Consider the following 16,864-nt stretch of genomic DNA (forward strand, 5'->3'; position numbering starts at 1 on the left):
CTCCCCTCCCTCCAGTCCACAGATGGGTTCTGCTGGGACAGCCCGGGGTGCCCGAGGATCAGGGGTATGACTGGAGAGCCAATAATGTAGAAACTAATGTCCCCTGTCCTCGTCTGCAAAACCACGGTCTGTTGCCGGATCTGCCTGGAACCTAGCGGGCTGCCATCCAAGACAGTTGCGGGCATGGACTGGCTCAGTTGTACTGTGATGAGAGTCCTTGACGAGGATGATTTGGACCCAAATCCCAGGGTATCCGAAGCAAGGTTTGAGACACGTTATCAAACTGGATCTGAGCACAAAAGAAACGCTAGGTGATATCACTAGTAGGCTTACGGTTGAGCACCAAACCACAGTTTGGGTGTTCCTTAAATACTCGATTCTTGGCACCCAAAACATGATTATCAATTAGCGGGGCCATCCTGAACCCTTAAAGGGGCTGCGACAGCAACCTGTACTCCGGGGAGTTTGAGCATCTAAATCCTGGAAGCTGGTGTGGTTGGGGGGCGTCCCATTACAGTTGTGTTAAAAAGCCCCTAATTTGATAGTCTCACTAGTGGAAATACATCAACTCTAACCTGTCTTGGCTTATTAATCCATCACACTAAGGTCCAGCCCTGCTGTACAATGGAACTCGCTGCTGACTGTGGACAAAGATGGGATCAAGTGCCTGCAGCCAACATCCCCTGATAACTCCACTTTTCCCACCAACTCTTCTCCAAATTAAAGGGTAACTCCAGCAATCATTGACAAATAAATCAGCAATTATTGATAAATAAATCAGCATTTTCTTTGTTTCATTTTCTTTCTACCCTTTTGTTTAATTGGTAAAAAAATTAGGTGACAAGGGCAGTTTGACCAACAGTAGGTTCTATATCGGGCGTCCAGTTCCCACAACGACTCTACACTATTTAACTTGATGTTCAGATTGCAACAGATGGTGATATCCACGTTTATATTCCAGTGGAGGAGTCAGCCAAAGCAGAAAGGATAATTTTAAACATGACTAAAATCATGGTTTTATCTAAGCTCTCCAACTTGATGTTAGATTAATCCCAGACATTGGAGGATGCGCAGACAGGTTGGGATTTACATCACTGCTCTGACCTGACCTCACTATACATCCCAAAGAGGAAGAAGTATTCTAAAGGAAAGATGACACAACCATGGCTAACAAGAGAGTGAAAACCAACATAAAAACCAAAGAGAGGGATAAAATTGAGCAAAAATTAGTGGGAAGTTAAGAGGATTAGGAAGCTTTTAAAAACCAACAGAAGGCAACTAAAAAACCATTAAGAAGGTAAAGATGGAATACGAAAGTAAGCTAGCCAGTAATATTAAAGAGAATACCAAAAGTTTCTTCAGATACATAAAGTGTAAAAGGGATGTGAGAGTCGATATCAGACTGCTGGAAAACGATGCTGGAGAGGTAGTAACGGGGGACAAGGAAATGGTGGATAAAGTGAGTAAGTATTTTGCATCGGCCTTCACTGTGAAGATACTAGGACTTTCTGGTGTCAGGGACCATGGAGTGTGTGAAGTTACCATAACTGAAGAGAATGTTCTTGTGAAGCTGAAAGGTCTGAAGGTAGATAAGTCACTTGGACCAGATGGTGTACACCCTAGAGTTCTGAAAGAGGTGGCTGAACAGATTGTGGAGGCATTAGTAATGATTTTTCAAGAATCACTAGATTCCAGAAAGGTTCTGGAAGACTGGATAATTGCAAATGTTACTCCACTCTTCAAGAAGGGAAAGAGGCAGAAGAAAGGAAACTATAGCCCAGTTAATCAGACCTCAGTGGTTGGGAAGATGTTGGAGTTGATTGTTAAGGTTGAGGTCTCTGGCACCTTGGAGGCACATGATAAAATAGGCCATAGTCAGCATAGTTTCCTCAAGAGAAAATTCTTTGAAGAAATAACAAGCAGGTTGGACAAAGGAGAATCGGTTGATGTTGTGTACTTGGATTTTCAGGAGGTCTTTAACAAGGTGCCACACATGAGGCTGCTTAACAAGCTATGAGCCCATGGTATTACAGGAAAGTTTCTAGTATGGATAAAGTAGTGGCGGGCAGCAGGCAAGAGTGAGAATAAAGGGAACCTTTTCTGGTTGACTGCCAGTGACTAATCGGGTTCAACAGGGGTCTGTGTTGGGACCGATTCTTTTTACATTATATGTCAATAATTTGGATTGATTGCAAAGTTTGCAGACGATATGAAGATAGGTGGAGGGACAGGTAGTTTTGAGGAAGTAGAGAGGCTGCAGAAGGACTCAAACAGATTAGGAGAATGGGCAAAGAAGTGGCAGATGGAATACAGTGTCGGGAAGTGTATGGTCATGCTCTCTGTAGAAGAAATGAAAGGGTTGACTATTTTCTAAATGGAGAAAATATACAACAAACTGAGATGCAAAGGGACTTAGGAGTCCTTGTGCAGGATTCCCTAAAGGTTAATTTGCAGGTTGAATCTGTGGTGAGGAAGGCAAATGCAATGTCCGTATTAACTTCAAGAGGGCTGGAATATAAAAGCAAGGACGCTGAAGCTTCATGAAGTGCTTTATGAAGTTGAAGCTTCATAAAGCACTGGTGAGACCTCACTTAGACTATTGTGAGCAGATTTGGTCCCTTTATCTTAGAGAGGATGTGCTGACATTGGAGATGGTTCAAAGGAGGTTCACAAAAATGATTTCAGGTTTGAAAGGCTAGTCATATAAACACCGTTTGATCGCTCTGGGCCTGTATTCACCAGAATTCAGAAGAATGAGGGGTGACTTCATCGAAACCTATTGAATGGTGAAAGGCCTTGATACAGTGGATGTGGAGAGGATGTTTCCTCTGGTGGGAGAGTCTAAGACCAGAGGACACAGCTTCAGGATAGATGGGTGTCACTTTAGAACAGAGATGAGAGGAATTTCTTCAGCCAGAGGATGGTGAATCTGTGGAATTCTTTGGCACAGGCAGCTGTCTGTATATATGTATATGTCTTTAGTATTTATGAATATTATATAAGTCTTTATATATATTTCAGGCAGAGGTTGATAGATTTTTAATTGGTCAAGGTATGATCGGATATAGGGAGAAGGCAGGAGAGGAAAATTGGATCAGCCATGATGAAATGATGGAGCAGATGCGATGGGCCAAATGGCCTAATTCTGCTCCTATATCTTATGGTCTTATCAGGCCTTGACTCAGCATCCTCTCCCAGCGTTGCCCGCCCTGGCTATACCTGCACTATCGAAAGTTTAGTTCTCTGAATCACCCAGGAAGTCGCAAAAGCGTCAGATCATTCAGTCGGTTCAAAAATACATTCTTAAAAGGGGAAACTGCAGGCTGCAGGTTGTAGTGACTGCAGTTCGGAAGAAGTATCTGGTAGTTTTGTAAGCTATCTGCAAAGCATCGCCATTGGTCACTGGCGCCATCTTTCATAGAACAGTCCAGTGCATGAATAGACCCATCAGCCCATAGCCTTCCTGTGCCAAATTAACCTAAATCCCTTCTGCCTCCTGCCTGTATGTGAACCATACCCCTTCACTCCCTGCATATTCATGTGTCTATCTAATCACCTCCAAAACACCAATATTGCATTTGCTTCCATCACCACATCTGGCAGCCCATTCCACGACCTATCACCTTCTGTGCAAAAAAAAGCTTGCCCCTTTTAAACTTTCTCCCTCTCACCTTAAATACTTGTATTTGTTGGTCAGAGCTGAAAATTTATGAAGCATAATGGTTCTGGTCAGTTACTGGGAAGGGTCAAAGCCATTGATACCACAACTTTTTTATATCAAACTGCAAATTATTAGCTCTTGAGAAACAGCTCGTCTAAAAGCCACATAAAGTTTTAGCACTGCACTAAGTGGAAAGTACACTGAAAAAATGTAGACACGAGATTCCACAGATGCTGGAAATCTTAAGCAACACACATAAAATGCTATAGGAACTCAGCAGGTCCAGTCCTGAAGAAGAGCCTTGGCCAGAAATGTCTCCTCCATATATGCTGCCAGACCTGCTGAGTTTCTCCACAATTTTGAATGTATTCATTAACAAAAGACAGTCTCCCGTGTCTCCTCTCAATGGAGACAATCTGTGTGGCCTTGGGTGTGAACTGTTTGCAGTCCCACGCTCCTCAAGTCTCCCTGTTTCTCACATGTACACTCAGTTTCATTTCCCATCCAACCCCTGACGGACACTAACTGAACAGAGAGCGGCCATGCACCCAACGCACCTAGCTGGCAGGGCGCCCACCAATCAATCACAATTTTATTAAATCTTGAGGGCTTTTGTTCTGAAATTCCATTCACAGCTTCTGGGACAAAGGTAAAGGTTTGCAGAAGGCTTTGCACTGAGGAATGGAACACGAACTCAAGACCAATTTGAGAAAGCAATTGGCAGTAAAAGCCAGGATACAGTACCCACTAATAAAGCTTCTTTCTCTGACTTGAGGGATTGAGTGGCAGCATCTCCCTCGCTGGTCCTCCGGCTCTGGGTGAATGCATTCGACTTCTGCACAGGAAACACAAAGCAGAATCATGGGAGTAATAGGAGCCTCTGACAAGCCAAAGACACATTTTATTATCTATGTGATTACAAGCAATTATTCTCTACTAATGTTGGCGTGTGGCCAAGTGGTTAAGGCATTCATCTAGTGATCTGAAGGTCGCTAGTTCGAGCCTTGGCCGAGGCAGTGTGTTGTGTCCTTGAGCAAGGTACTTAACCACACATTGCTCTGTGACGACACCGGTGCCAAGCTGTATGGGTCCTAGTGCCCTTTCCTTGGACAACATCGGTGGCGTGGAGAGGGGATTCTTGCAGCATGGGCAACTGCTGGTCTTCCATACAACCTTGCCCAGGCCTGCGCCCTGGAAAACCTTCCAAGGTGCAAATTCATGGTCTCACGAGACTAACGGATGCCTATAAAATTCTTTAATAATTACACTCATTCCCTCAAGGGAAACTGTTGAAGGTTAAAACATTAAATAAATCATAATGGACTTGAAAAAATCGTGTTCCTTTTTTACGTTTTTGCTGTTAGGGTGTGTGACAGTGTACTCATTTCATTACCGCACTACAGCCAAAGGTCTGGACCATTAGTTCAGACTTGAAAGCAAATCACACAAGAACACAAGAAATAGGAGAAGCCCCTTAAGCCTGCCCTGCCATTCAGTATCATTGTGGCACATCTACGCTGGCCTCAACTCCTCTCCTGCATCAGTTCCTCATATCCCTCAGTTCCCCGATTCCTCTTTAAGTACCAGCAATGATCACAGAATCAGGTTTAATATCACTGGCATATGTCATGAAATTTGTTGTCTTGCAGCAGCAGTACATCACAATACATAATAAAAAATACAAATGACAATAAGATATATATAATTAAATAAGCAGTGCATAAAGAGAGCAAAAAAAAATGAGGTAGTGTACATGGGTCCACGGTCCATTCAGTAACTTAATGAAGTTGTTCCTGAATCATTGAATGTGAGTCTTCGGGCTCCTGTACCTCCTCCTTCAAGGTAGCAATGAGAAAATGGCATGTGGAGGCCATTAACGATCGATGCCACGTTTCTGAGGCATCGCCTTATGAAGATGCCCTCAGTGGTGGGGAGGCTAGTGCCATGATGGAGCTGGTTGAGTTTGCAACCTGTGCAGTGGCCCCTTCTGATTCTGCCCCCAGCAAGGGAGGCTCCGAGTATGGTTTTGCATAAGTCACCAGACCAAATAATTAAGGCGACTCGGCTCAGCAACAAGTCTGTTCAAAGACGAAAAGATGAAATGTCTGATAATGTGGAAGACACATTGTGCAACGTACTTAGGACAACAGAATTTGTCCTGCAGTTGGATGAGTCAATATTGCCAGGCAACAAATCTTTGCTTCTTGGTTATGTTCACTTTATAAAAAATGAAAGCATGGTCCAAGAGTTGTTATTTGCAAAGGGGCTAGAAACAGACATGAAGAAGGAGTCAATATTTTGGGTTGCTGAGCAATTTTTCAAAGAGAAGGACATTAATTTCACCAACATTCTTGCTTGTGAAACAGACGGGCCACCATCGATGACAGAGCACCACCGTGGGGTTATTATTTCTTTATAAAAAGCTGTACCTAATATATTTACCATTAACCATGTAATTCACAGACAACATTTTATTGAAGAAAACCAAAGTGTGATTGGCTGCATAAGCCATTAAATATACAGTGGTAAAAAAAAATCAGGTCCCATGCTCTCAGTTCTTGACTATTTTCAGAACCTTGTGCTGAGAACGATGAACAGTTTGAATGCCTCCTGTTGCACACAGAAGTCAGATGGCTCTCAAAAGGAAAATGCCTGAGATGTTTTTATACACTTTTTCAAACTGTGATAAAATTCTTTGAACCCTCAAATGCTTCAAGCAGTAATCAACTCAAGAATATTAGCCATTATGTTGCTTATTTGTCAGAATTATTCACAAAGTTTACTGAAATCAGTCTTCAATTGCATAAAAATGACATGAATCTTATCAAAAGTCCAATCAGTCATCTCCACATTTCCTTCAAGTTAACCCCATGTAAGTGCAACATTGGCTATCGTAACCTTTTCCAATTTCCCAGCCTCTCTGAGTTGGAAAAGAAAGAAAGAATACCAGATGATGATCTTCAAGTATACTGTGCCCATCTGGCTGAATGCATAAAAACATGTCAGAGATTTCAGAACCTTCTCTCGATCAAAGTTCCAAATCGGGTAATAAATCAATTCTGAACACTTTGTCAAGAAATGTCATTTTGAGGAAGCTTGACCCAAACACAGAGCAGTGGAGACAATTTAGCAATAAACTGCAAAATAACAAGCCAGAAGGGGCCACAAAACAAGAGGGAACAGATACTTAACATGATAAGGCAACAAGGTAACTGAAGGCTGGGAGCAACTGGTTGAGGCTGGCTGGTTTATGTGAGTGAACAAGGGCTGTGGATGACAGCAGGGTTTAAATAGGCTGCAGGTGAGGAGTTGGAAACGAGTGGCAGGTGACTCCTGTTAGCTGGGTGCTGGATGGATACAGGGAGGAGGCTTCATTTGAAGGCCTGACGGGAAACCCTTCCCCTATGGCCAACCCAACAAACCAGGACGATCTAGAAGGTAACAGTGGAAACTCTGATGAGCGATGGATCCAAGATGTAACTGGATGGCACCAAAGATCTCTCGTCCGGGTCATGCTCTTTCCAGTCAATCAGTTTCTGCGCACAACGTCCACGACAACATGGATTCATCAACCGGCAAACGGTGTACACTGGACCACCTTCCACCATGCTTGGTTCCACAGGTGAGTTGAGTGGTCCATGGACAATGGCTTGAGGCAGGACATGTGGAAGGAAGGTGTGATCCTGAGAGATGGTGGCAGTTTGAAACAGTGACTGGATTGATGCCATGGTTATTCTCTTGAAGGGAACAATGAACTGAGGCGAGAGCTTGCAGGAGTCAGTGAGCTGGGACAGAACTTGGGTGAATAGCCAGACATGGTCCCCAGGCTGGAGTAGTCTAGCTGGGTGCCGACAGTGGTTAGCCTGGAGGCAGTAGGCTCGGCTGGCAGCTCGAATGGCCCTCGTGCTCTCTTCTGAGCATCCCTGCAGCAAACCATGGCCCTGGCAGATGAGACCGCCACTGCTGGCTTCTCTGTGGGGAACCACAGGGGTTGGTAGCAATGAAACACTTCAAAAGATGACATACCTGTGGTAAAGGATGTGTGTAGTTTGTGGGACAGTTCAATCCAGAGCAGATACTTCTTCCATGTGGAATGTTTAGAGGTGGTGAAGCATCTCAGAAACTTCTCCACATGCAGATTGTCTCTTTCTGAGTGGCCATGGAGGCAAACTACATGTTGGAGAACCAAGTCCACTGTCTCAGCGGCGGATGGAAGTTTGGGGAGAGCAATGACGTGGGCTGCCTTGGAGAACTGGTCCAACACTGTCGTGATCACCATGGCCTGATCAAAAAGTGGTGAGCCTGTGATGAAATCCATGGTGATGTGGTTCTACAGGGTCAAGGGATCAGCAAGGAACCAAGAGGGCTGCTGGGTGGAGTGTTTGGACTGGGCACTTAGAGGGCAGGCAGCAACAAACTGATGCGAACTTGTGATTATGGTGAGGCACCAGAACCGGCATCGCAGGAAGTCCAGAGTCCATCTTGGGCCTGGATGGCCAGAGAGGGGTGAGAAGAGGGCCCACTCAGTGCCTCAGAATACATGGATGCTGGCACATACAAATGGTCAGCAGGCGTGTCATTTGGAGCAGGCTCGTGCTGTAGGGCCTAGTGGATCTGGTTCTCGAAATACCAGGTGATCGGAGAGAGGACCTGGGAGGATGGGTCAAAGGTCAATCCCTGTTTCAGCTGGGTCACGACAGGGCATTTGCCTTAGTGTCTTTGGAACCGAGGCGGTAGGAGATGGCGAAATGGAATTGCTCCTAGGAGAGGACCCAGTGAGCCTGACCTGGGTTGAGTTGGTGGGTCTGTTCTCTGGATATGAGGTTCTGGTGGTCAGTCCAGATCAGGAAGGGCTTGATGATTCCCATCAGCCGATGTCCCCATTCCTCCAAGGCCCATTTAATGATGAGTCGCTCTCTGTCTCCTACTCCATAATGGCGCTACGTAGAGTTAAACTTAAACTGTGTAGAGAAGACACAGGGGTGTGTCTTCCCACTTGGTCCTCGGTGGGAGAGGATAGCCCTGGAATCCATGTCAGATGTGCCCATGCCCACCACAAAAGGTCCAGAGGAGTTTGGATGAATGGGAGAGTGGTGGAGCTCCTTGAAAGTTTGGTCCATGGCAACAGGCCAGGTTATACACGAGGTGGGTGACATGGTGAGGGAGGTGGGAGGAGAGGTGACTTGGCTGTAGTTTCAGATGAAACAGTGGGAGAAGCTGGAGAACCCCAAGAAGTTCTGTAGCTGTTTGAGGAGCGCGGTCGGGGCCATTCAATAATGGTGTGCACAATCTATGGGCCCATGGTTATGCCTTGGGGTGGAAGGAAATGACTGGGGTGTGGAACCGGCAATTCTCTAACTTGCAGTAGAGTTGGGTTGTGACGAGACACTGAAGGACTGAATGGTCATGACAGTTTGGTCTTGGGGGTCCTTGGAGAAGATGAGGATGTTGTTGAGGTAGACAAACACAGACCTGTGTAACATGTCTCAGAGGTTCTCATCGATGAAGGCTTGGAAAACGGCTGAACTGGCGGAAACTCTGAAAGGCATCACCAAGTATTATAGTGGCCAGTGGGTGTTATGAACATCGTCTTCCACTCATCTCCCTGGCAGATGAGGATCACTCTGTAGATCCAGTTTAATGAATATGGACTGTCCAAAGGGGAGAGACTAACAGTTCTTAATGGTGATTTTGTTGGTTCCACATTAGTGAATGCAGGGGTGAAGACTCCTATTGTTCTTTCTGACAAAGAAGAATCCTACACCAGCGAGGGCCTGTGATGGTCAAGTAAAGAGGTGCTGTAGCATTTCGGCGATCTAGTCGTTCATGGCTTGGGTCTCAGGACTGGAGATGGAGAACACGACCTCGAGGAGTGGTGGCCAGGTGGGGGTTGATTGTGTTGTGTGTTGTCTGTGACACTGGCTTCCCTTTTACTGAAGGCAATGGTCAAGTCACGGTATTCCTATGGGATTTGGTGAGGTCGAGAGTTTCCTCCGTCTCCATGGATTTACGGGGTGAAGTCAGCTGAGGTTGCAGGCAGGTGGGTCCCCACCCCGGCAGTGAACCGGATGGCCAGCTGAACTGGGGAGAGCCAGGGGGAACCCAAGACGAGAGGAGTGTTGGGTGGGTCGATCAGGAGCACTTTGATGCTCATCTGCACAGGTTGTGTGCATGCTCTGACCATCACAGACCCCAGGGATGTCCATCAGTGGCTGTGATACACAACGGATAAGACAGAGGCTTAGTAGCGTGTCCAAGCTGCACGCACAGAGTCCGGTCCAGAAAGTTGGCTACGGTGCCGGAATCCACCAGAGCCTCCCGTGTGTGTAGAGCTGTCGGGGTGTAGGGGAGGGCGGGGACAGTGCCTCGGGCTATCGAGCTGGAACGGGAGGTTGGGGGTCGGCTTGCCAGGTGGAAGGCTCCTTGTCTCTAGCTGGTGGTGCCATTTTCCCAGTAGGCATACAAGTTGTTCCTCCGCTGTCGCTCACACTCTTCGGGGGTTAAGGGAGCTCTCCCTAACTGCATGGGCTCTGGAGGTGTTGATAATGAGGGTCCTTGAGCCTGAAATGGAACTGGGGTTCTGGAGGTGTTGATAATGAGGGTTCTGCAGCCTGAAATGGAACTGGGTTTCTGGCTGATGAGCTTGTGGGTTGTTCTACCAGACACTTGTCAATTTGGATGGCCAGAGTGATGAAGATTTTGAGGTCCGTGGGGATCTCTTGGGCAGACAACTTGTCTCTCAAGTGCTCTGAGAGGCTGTGAGGGTATTGGGCCAGCAGTGCATCTGCATTCCAGCTGCACTCCACCGCGACAGTCCTAAATTCCGCGGTGTAATCCAGCACCGAGCGTGAGCCTTGACGCCTGTGAAATATACGATCCGCTGCCCCGGATGCTCGGAAACCTGGCGCATCTTAGCGGTGAATTCCGCATAGTTATTGCAAGTTGTGGTTTTATTGTCCCAGTTAAGGGCGGGCCAGGTCAGAGCTCGCCCAGTCAACAGCAAGATGATGAAGGTAAGCTTGTCTCGGCCTGTAACGTACAGAGATGGCCGGAGATCAGCGCACTGCGTCAGAGAGTTGTGGCATTGGGATGCGTATGAGCACTGGGATCCGGGATCAGAGGGAGGAGGTTGACCGTCGCGAGGTTGCTGTATCCAGACAGAGAGTTGGAAGAGAGTGGCAAGCAGATGGTTTCTTGCTGCTTCTGCATCGTGTACTCAAATCGATGGACGACTTAGATTAGGGAAGCATATGCTGCTGTGTTAACCATTGGTTCTCTCATCCTGTCGGGAAATGTAGAAAGGCTTGGCCCAAACTCAGAGCAGCGGAGATAATTCAGTAGCCAGTGATAACTTTAATAAACTGCTAAATTAGAAGCACGAGGAGCCACAGAACAAAAGAGAAAAGGTATTTAACCCGACAAGGCAACAAAACAATGGAAGGCTAGGAACAACTGGTTGAGGCTGGCTGGTTTGCATGAGTGAACAAGGATGTGGATGAGTGCTGGGTTTAAACAGGCTGCAGGTGATTAAGTTGGAAATGATGGCAGGTTACTCCTGTTAGCTGGGTGGAGACTGGGAGGAGTCTGCCTGTGCAACCCTGACACCCTTGTAATGAGGAATTAACGGGAAGGATGGAGGAAGAACTGATCTCGCTACAAAAGCTTTGAACTGAAGCTGAGGTTCATAAAATCTTATCGAGACTTTTTGTTGCAGCAAGAAATCTCTGAAATCTCCGGAACTGTGGAAAAAGGACAAAGTTGCGTATTGCCTTTCCAACATCATGTTGTGTGGAGCACGGTTTCAGTGCAATTGCCCAACATCTTTTAAAACAACAAAACAGACTGCAAATTACTGAACGTGGGGATCTGAGACTCCTGAGTGACATTCAGTCTGATGTTGAGAAGCTGATCTCACTGCACCAAGCCCACCCATCTCATTGAGAGGTGAAAAAGCAATGAAGTAGTGAATAGTTGGGCTACTAATGTATGCTCTAAAATTGTGGATGAAAATTGTTTTTATGTAATTAAATTAAGAAATAATTTTATTTGTAGCTATAAATAGATTTCAATAATTTCTGCAATTACTTGTCACGGTCTTGAATTTGCAGTTCCTATTTTCTTTCACTGTGCATCGGAAATCATATTTCTTTATAGTTATGTAATGGCTGGAAAGAGGGGAGATGGATGTTGGGGAATGTGTTCTGGATACCAAGGGGGCAGTAACACAAAAGATTTTGGGAAGCAGTGAGTTAGAATACTCTTCACGGTACATCTGTAGAAATTTGTGGGAGTCTTTGGTGACATATCAAGTCTCTCCAAACTTCTAATGAAATACAGCCATCGTCATGCCATCTTTGTAATTACATCAATATGTTGGGCCCGGGATAGATCTTCAGAGATGTTGATACCCAGTAACTTGAAACTTCTCACCCTTTCCACTGCTAATCCCTCGATGAAGACTGGCCTGCGTTCCCTTGACTTTCCCTTCCTGAAGCTCACAAACAATTCCTTGACGTAAAGTACAAGGTTGTTGTTTCTTCAGCCTCTTTGCTAAAGAATTCCAGAGGTTCACGACCTTCTGGGAATCTTGTAAACCAATTAGAAAAACCTTATTTATCTAATGCCGTAACTATACAAGTCTGTTTGGTCATTTGTGATAGGACAACTGTCTCTTGCCAGGAATTCACCAGGTGAATCTCTTCATTGCTTCCAAAGTTCATTTATCCTTTCTTAAATAAGGGTATAAGAACTGTGCCCAGCACCAGTTGCAGTCTCAACAACACCCTGTACAAGTATACAACACTGCCCTATATCTCAGCTGCAGCTTCTAGACAATAAAGATCAGTGTGCCATTGACTGCATCCATCGGCTTACTTTTTATTCTCATGTACACGAACACCTCAATCTTAAATCAGAGGAAATCTGCAGATGCTGGAAATCCAAAGCAACGCACACAAAATACTGGAGGAACTCAGCAGGCCAGGCAGTATCTATGGAAAAGAGTACAGTTGACGTTTTGGGCCGAGACCCTTCAGCAGGACTGAAGGATGGGAAACCTCAATCTCCCCAGACTCGAGTTCTCTGAATCTCACTGCAGCAGCTGGGGAATTTGAACTCAGGTAACTGAATAAAAATCTGGACTCAGAACAAACAGCAGTAGAGCACAGGCAAAGGACCTTCGGCAGATGTCTGTGCTAAACTTGACGGCAACCTAAACAAAACCTATATGCCTGCATGTGGTCCATTTTCCTCTTCTCATGAGCCTATCTAACTATCTCTTTCGTATCTGCTTACACCACTTCCTCTGGCAGTGTATTTCAAACACCTGTAGAAAAAAAAACTTTTCCCATAAATCTGCTTTAAACTTCCCCCTCCTCACCTCAAAGCTACAGCCTCTGGTATCTGACATTTCAAATGGGAAGCCAACTCTGACTATCCACGCGATCTATATCTCACCTTAGTATTCTGTATATACTTCTATATATAGTGCCAGTAATCTACTGGATTGCTGTTGAAACTCACCAAAGTTGCTAATACTCTCCAGGGAGTAAATGTGATGTTCTTCCCTAGTCTGCACTACATAGTACTCCAGACTCACCAATCTGCATCCCCAGGTTGGGGGTTAATTAAGGTGGACTATACACACTGGCCTCAACAGCAATGTACTTATCTCATGAGTGAATAACTGGGAAAAAATAACATGCAGTGAGTGCCCAGGCAAATTCAGGCTCTGTGTGCTATTGCAGAACTGAACAGTAGGGGTCAGTGTCTACTCAGCAACGAGCCACTGAACCAAACAATGGAGAGACACTTGAAAAGTCATTACACACTTTTCCACGCAGTTAGCCACTTTCATTGGCAGTGCATACAAAGACAGCAGCCCTCTTTGAGGCAACAAGATCTCAGGGCACAGTGGAGTGACGGAACAAAGGAGCATGTGAGGGCACAGGAAGGGTGGGGCAGAATAGGCAAACTCCACCCAGACAGTGCTGGAGGTCAGGATCGAACACCTGTCAGTGGATCTGCCGGGGGGTGGTGCTGACCACTTTGCCGTGGTAACATAGAAACATAGAAACATAGAAAATAGGTGCAGGAGTAGGCCATTCAGCCCTTTGAGCCTGCACCGCCATTTATTAAGATCATGGCTGATCATCCAACTCAGAACCCTGCACCAGCCTTCCCTCCATACCTCCTGATCCCCGTAGCCACAAGGGCCATATCTAACTCCCTCTTAAATATAGCCAATGAACTGGCCTCAACTGTTTCCTGTGGCAGAGAATTCCACAGATTCACCACTCTCTGTGTGAAGAAGTTTTTCCTAATCTCAGTCCTAAAAGGCTTCCCCCTTATCCTCAAACTGTGACCCCTCGTTCTGGACTTCCCCAACATCGGGAACAATCTTCCTGCATCTAGCCTGTCCAATCCCTTTAGGATTTTATACGTTTCAATCAGATCCCCCCTCAATCTTCTAAATTCCAATGAGTACAAGCCTAGTTCATCCAGTCTTTCTTCATATGAAAGTCCTGCCATCCTAGGAATCAATCTGGTGAACTTTCTTTGTACTCCCTCTATGGCAAGGATGTCTTTCCTCAGATTAGGAGACCAAAACTGCACACAATACTCCAGGTGTGGTCTCACCAAGGCCTTGTACAACTGCAGTAGTACCTCCCTGCTCCTGTACTCGAATCCTCTCGCTATAAATGCCAGCATACCATTCGCCTTTTTCACCGCCTGCTGTACCTGCATGCCCATTTTCAATGGCTGGTGTATAATGACACCCAGGTCTCGTTGCACCTCTCCTTTTCCTAATCGGCCACCATTCAGATAATAATCAGTTTTCCTATTTTTGCCACCAAAGTGGATAACTTCACATTTATCCACATTAATTTGCATCTGCCATGAATTTGCCCACTCACCCAACCTATCCAAGTCACCCTGCATCCTCTTAGCATCCTCCTCACAGCTAACACTGCCACCCAGCTTTGTGTCATCCGCAAACTTGGAGATGCTGCATTTAATTCCCTCATCCAAGTCATTAATATATATTGTAAACAACTGGGGTCTCAGCACTGAGCCTTGCGGTACCCCACTAGTCACCGCCTGCCATTCTGAAAAGGTCCCGTTTATTCCCACTCTTTGCTTCCTGTCTGCTAACCAATTCTCTATCCACATCAATACCTTACCCCCAATACCGTGTGCTTTAAGTTTGCACACTAATCTCCTGTGTGGGACCTTGTCAAAAGCCTTTTGACAATCCAAATATACCACATCCACTGGTTCTCCCCTATCCACTCTACTAGTTACATCCTCAAAAAATTCTATGAGATTCGTCAGACATGATTTTCCTTTCACAAATCCATGCTGACTTTGTCCGATCATTTCACCGCTTTCCAAATGTGCTGTTATCACATCTTTGATAACTGACTCCAGCAGTTTCCCCACCACCGACGTTAGGCTAACCGGTCTATAATTCCCTGGTTTCTCTCTCCCTCCTTTTTTAAAAAGAGGGGTTACATTAGCCACTCTCCAATCCTCAGGAACTAGTCCAGAATGTAACGAGTTTTGAAAAATTATCACTAATGCATCCACTATTTCTTGGGCTACTTTCTTAAGCACTCTGGGATGCAGACCATCTGGCCTTGGGGATTTACCTGGCTTCAATCCCTTCAATTTACCTAACAACACTTCCCTACTAACATGTATTTCGCTCAGTTCCTCCACCTCACTGGACCCTCTGTCTCCTACTATTGCTGGAAGATTATTTATGTCCTCCTTAGTTAAGACAGAACCAAAGTAATTATTCAATTGGTCTGCCATGTCCTTGCTCCCCATAATCAATTCACCTGTTTCTGTCTGTAGGGGACCTACATTTGTCTTTACCAGTCTTTTCCTTTTTACATATCTATAAAAGCTTTTACAGTCAGTTTTTATGTTCCCTGCCAGTTTTCTCTCATAATCTTTTTTCCCCTTCCTAATTAAGCCCTTTGTCCTCCTCTGCTGAACTCTGAATTTCTCCCAGTCTTCAGGTGAGCCACTTTTTCTTGCTAATTTGTATGCTTCTTCTTTGGAATTGATACTATCCCTAATTTCTCTTGTCAGCCACGGGTGCACTACCTTCCTTGATTTATTCTTTTGCCAAACTGGGATGAACAATTGTTGTAGTTCATCCATGCAACCTTTAAATGCTTGCCATTGCATATCCACCGTCAATCCTTTAAGTGTCATTTGCCAGTCTATCTTAGCTATTTCATGCCTCATACCTTCAAAGTTACCCTTCTTTAAGTTCAGAACCTTTGTACCACCCTCCAAGGTTGCTCCAAGAACTTCACACACAGAGCCAGCCCATCCTCAGCTGCCAGTCAACATCAAGGCCTACGCTTTTGATTAATCCCAGTCAATGCAAACAATGGTTCATTTTATTAAGTGTTGATCTCCTCTGGGAGGTTAACTCCACTCTGTTTGTTCAGTTAAATGAGAGTGTGAAACTGTTTTCCGAGTAGAATTTATGACCAACCTCTTTCCCCACATAATCTGTACATAAATGTTTAAACACATAGGATATAGATGTCAGGGGTAAGCTAATGCCTGTGATCAAATGGACTTTGGAAAAGCACCTATTTAAGATTCTTGTACACGTTGTAATAAAAGGTTCTCCTAAAACTCAAGGTCCCTTCGCAGGTTTATTGGAGAATTGCCGCCTTCATATCAACTCTGCCTGGCTTAGAGGGCTGTGCATGAGGGAATATAGGTTCATGTCCCGCTGTGGGGCTGCAACATTGGCTCAGTTAATAGCTCTAGTTCAATCAGTGCAGTGGCAAGTGTGCATGCTCTTGCTGAGGGAGCACCCCTTTAGGGTGAGGCTTCAACCTGAGGTCCCCTCTGTTCCCTCGAGTGGAAACAGGAGATACTGTAACATTGCTTGAACAGCAAGCACAGTTGTAAGTTCCAGGTCAATCAGTTAATTTAGCGGGATCTCTCCATGCATGTTTATCAGTGGGTTTCTTTCATTCCACCTATGATGTCATTCCTCAGAAGGCTAAGAAAGTTCAGCATGTCCCTGATGACTCTTATCAGTTTTTCTAGGTGAACCTTTGAAAACCTCCTGCCCCGATCTATCGCAGCTTGGTATGACAACTGCTGTGCCCAAGACGGCACGGAATTGCAGAGAGTTCTGAACGTAACCTTCCCGTCTCCGCTGATGCC

At 45.5% G+C, this 16,864-nt stretch overlaps 1 protein-coding gene across 1 annotated transcript in view; it reads right to left on the bottom strand.

The window, feature by feature from the left end:
- enox1 (ecto-NOX disulfide-thiol exchanger 1) overlaps nucleotides 1-16,864 on the bottom strand; it is a 420,328-nt gene that overhangs the window by 14,798 nt on the left and 388,666 nt on the right. Inside the window, exon 12 of the mRNA XM_072260823.1 lies at nucleotides 4,406-4,496. Coding sequence (XP_072116924.1) covers nucleotides 4,406-4,496 — 91 coding nt within the window. The remainder of the gene's footprint in view (nucleotides 1-4,405; nucleotides 4,497-16,864) is intronic.

The sequence above is a fragment of the Mobula birostris genome, chromosome 6, assembly GCF_030028105.1.
Source record: "Mobula birostris isolate sMobBir1 chromosome 6, sMobBir1.hap1, whole genome shotgun sequence".
Taxonomy (NCBI): domain Eukaryota; kingdom Metazoa; phylum Chordata; class Chondrichthyes; order Myliobatiformes; family Myliobatidae; genus Mobula; species Mobula birostris.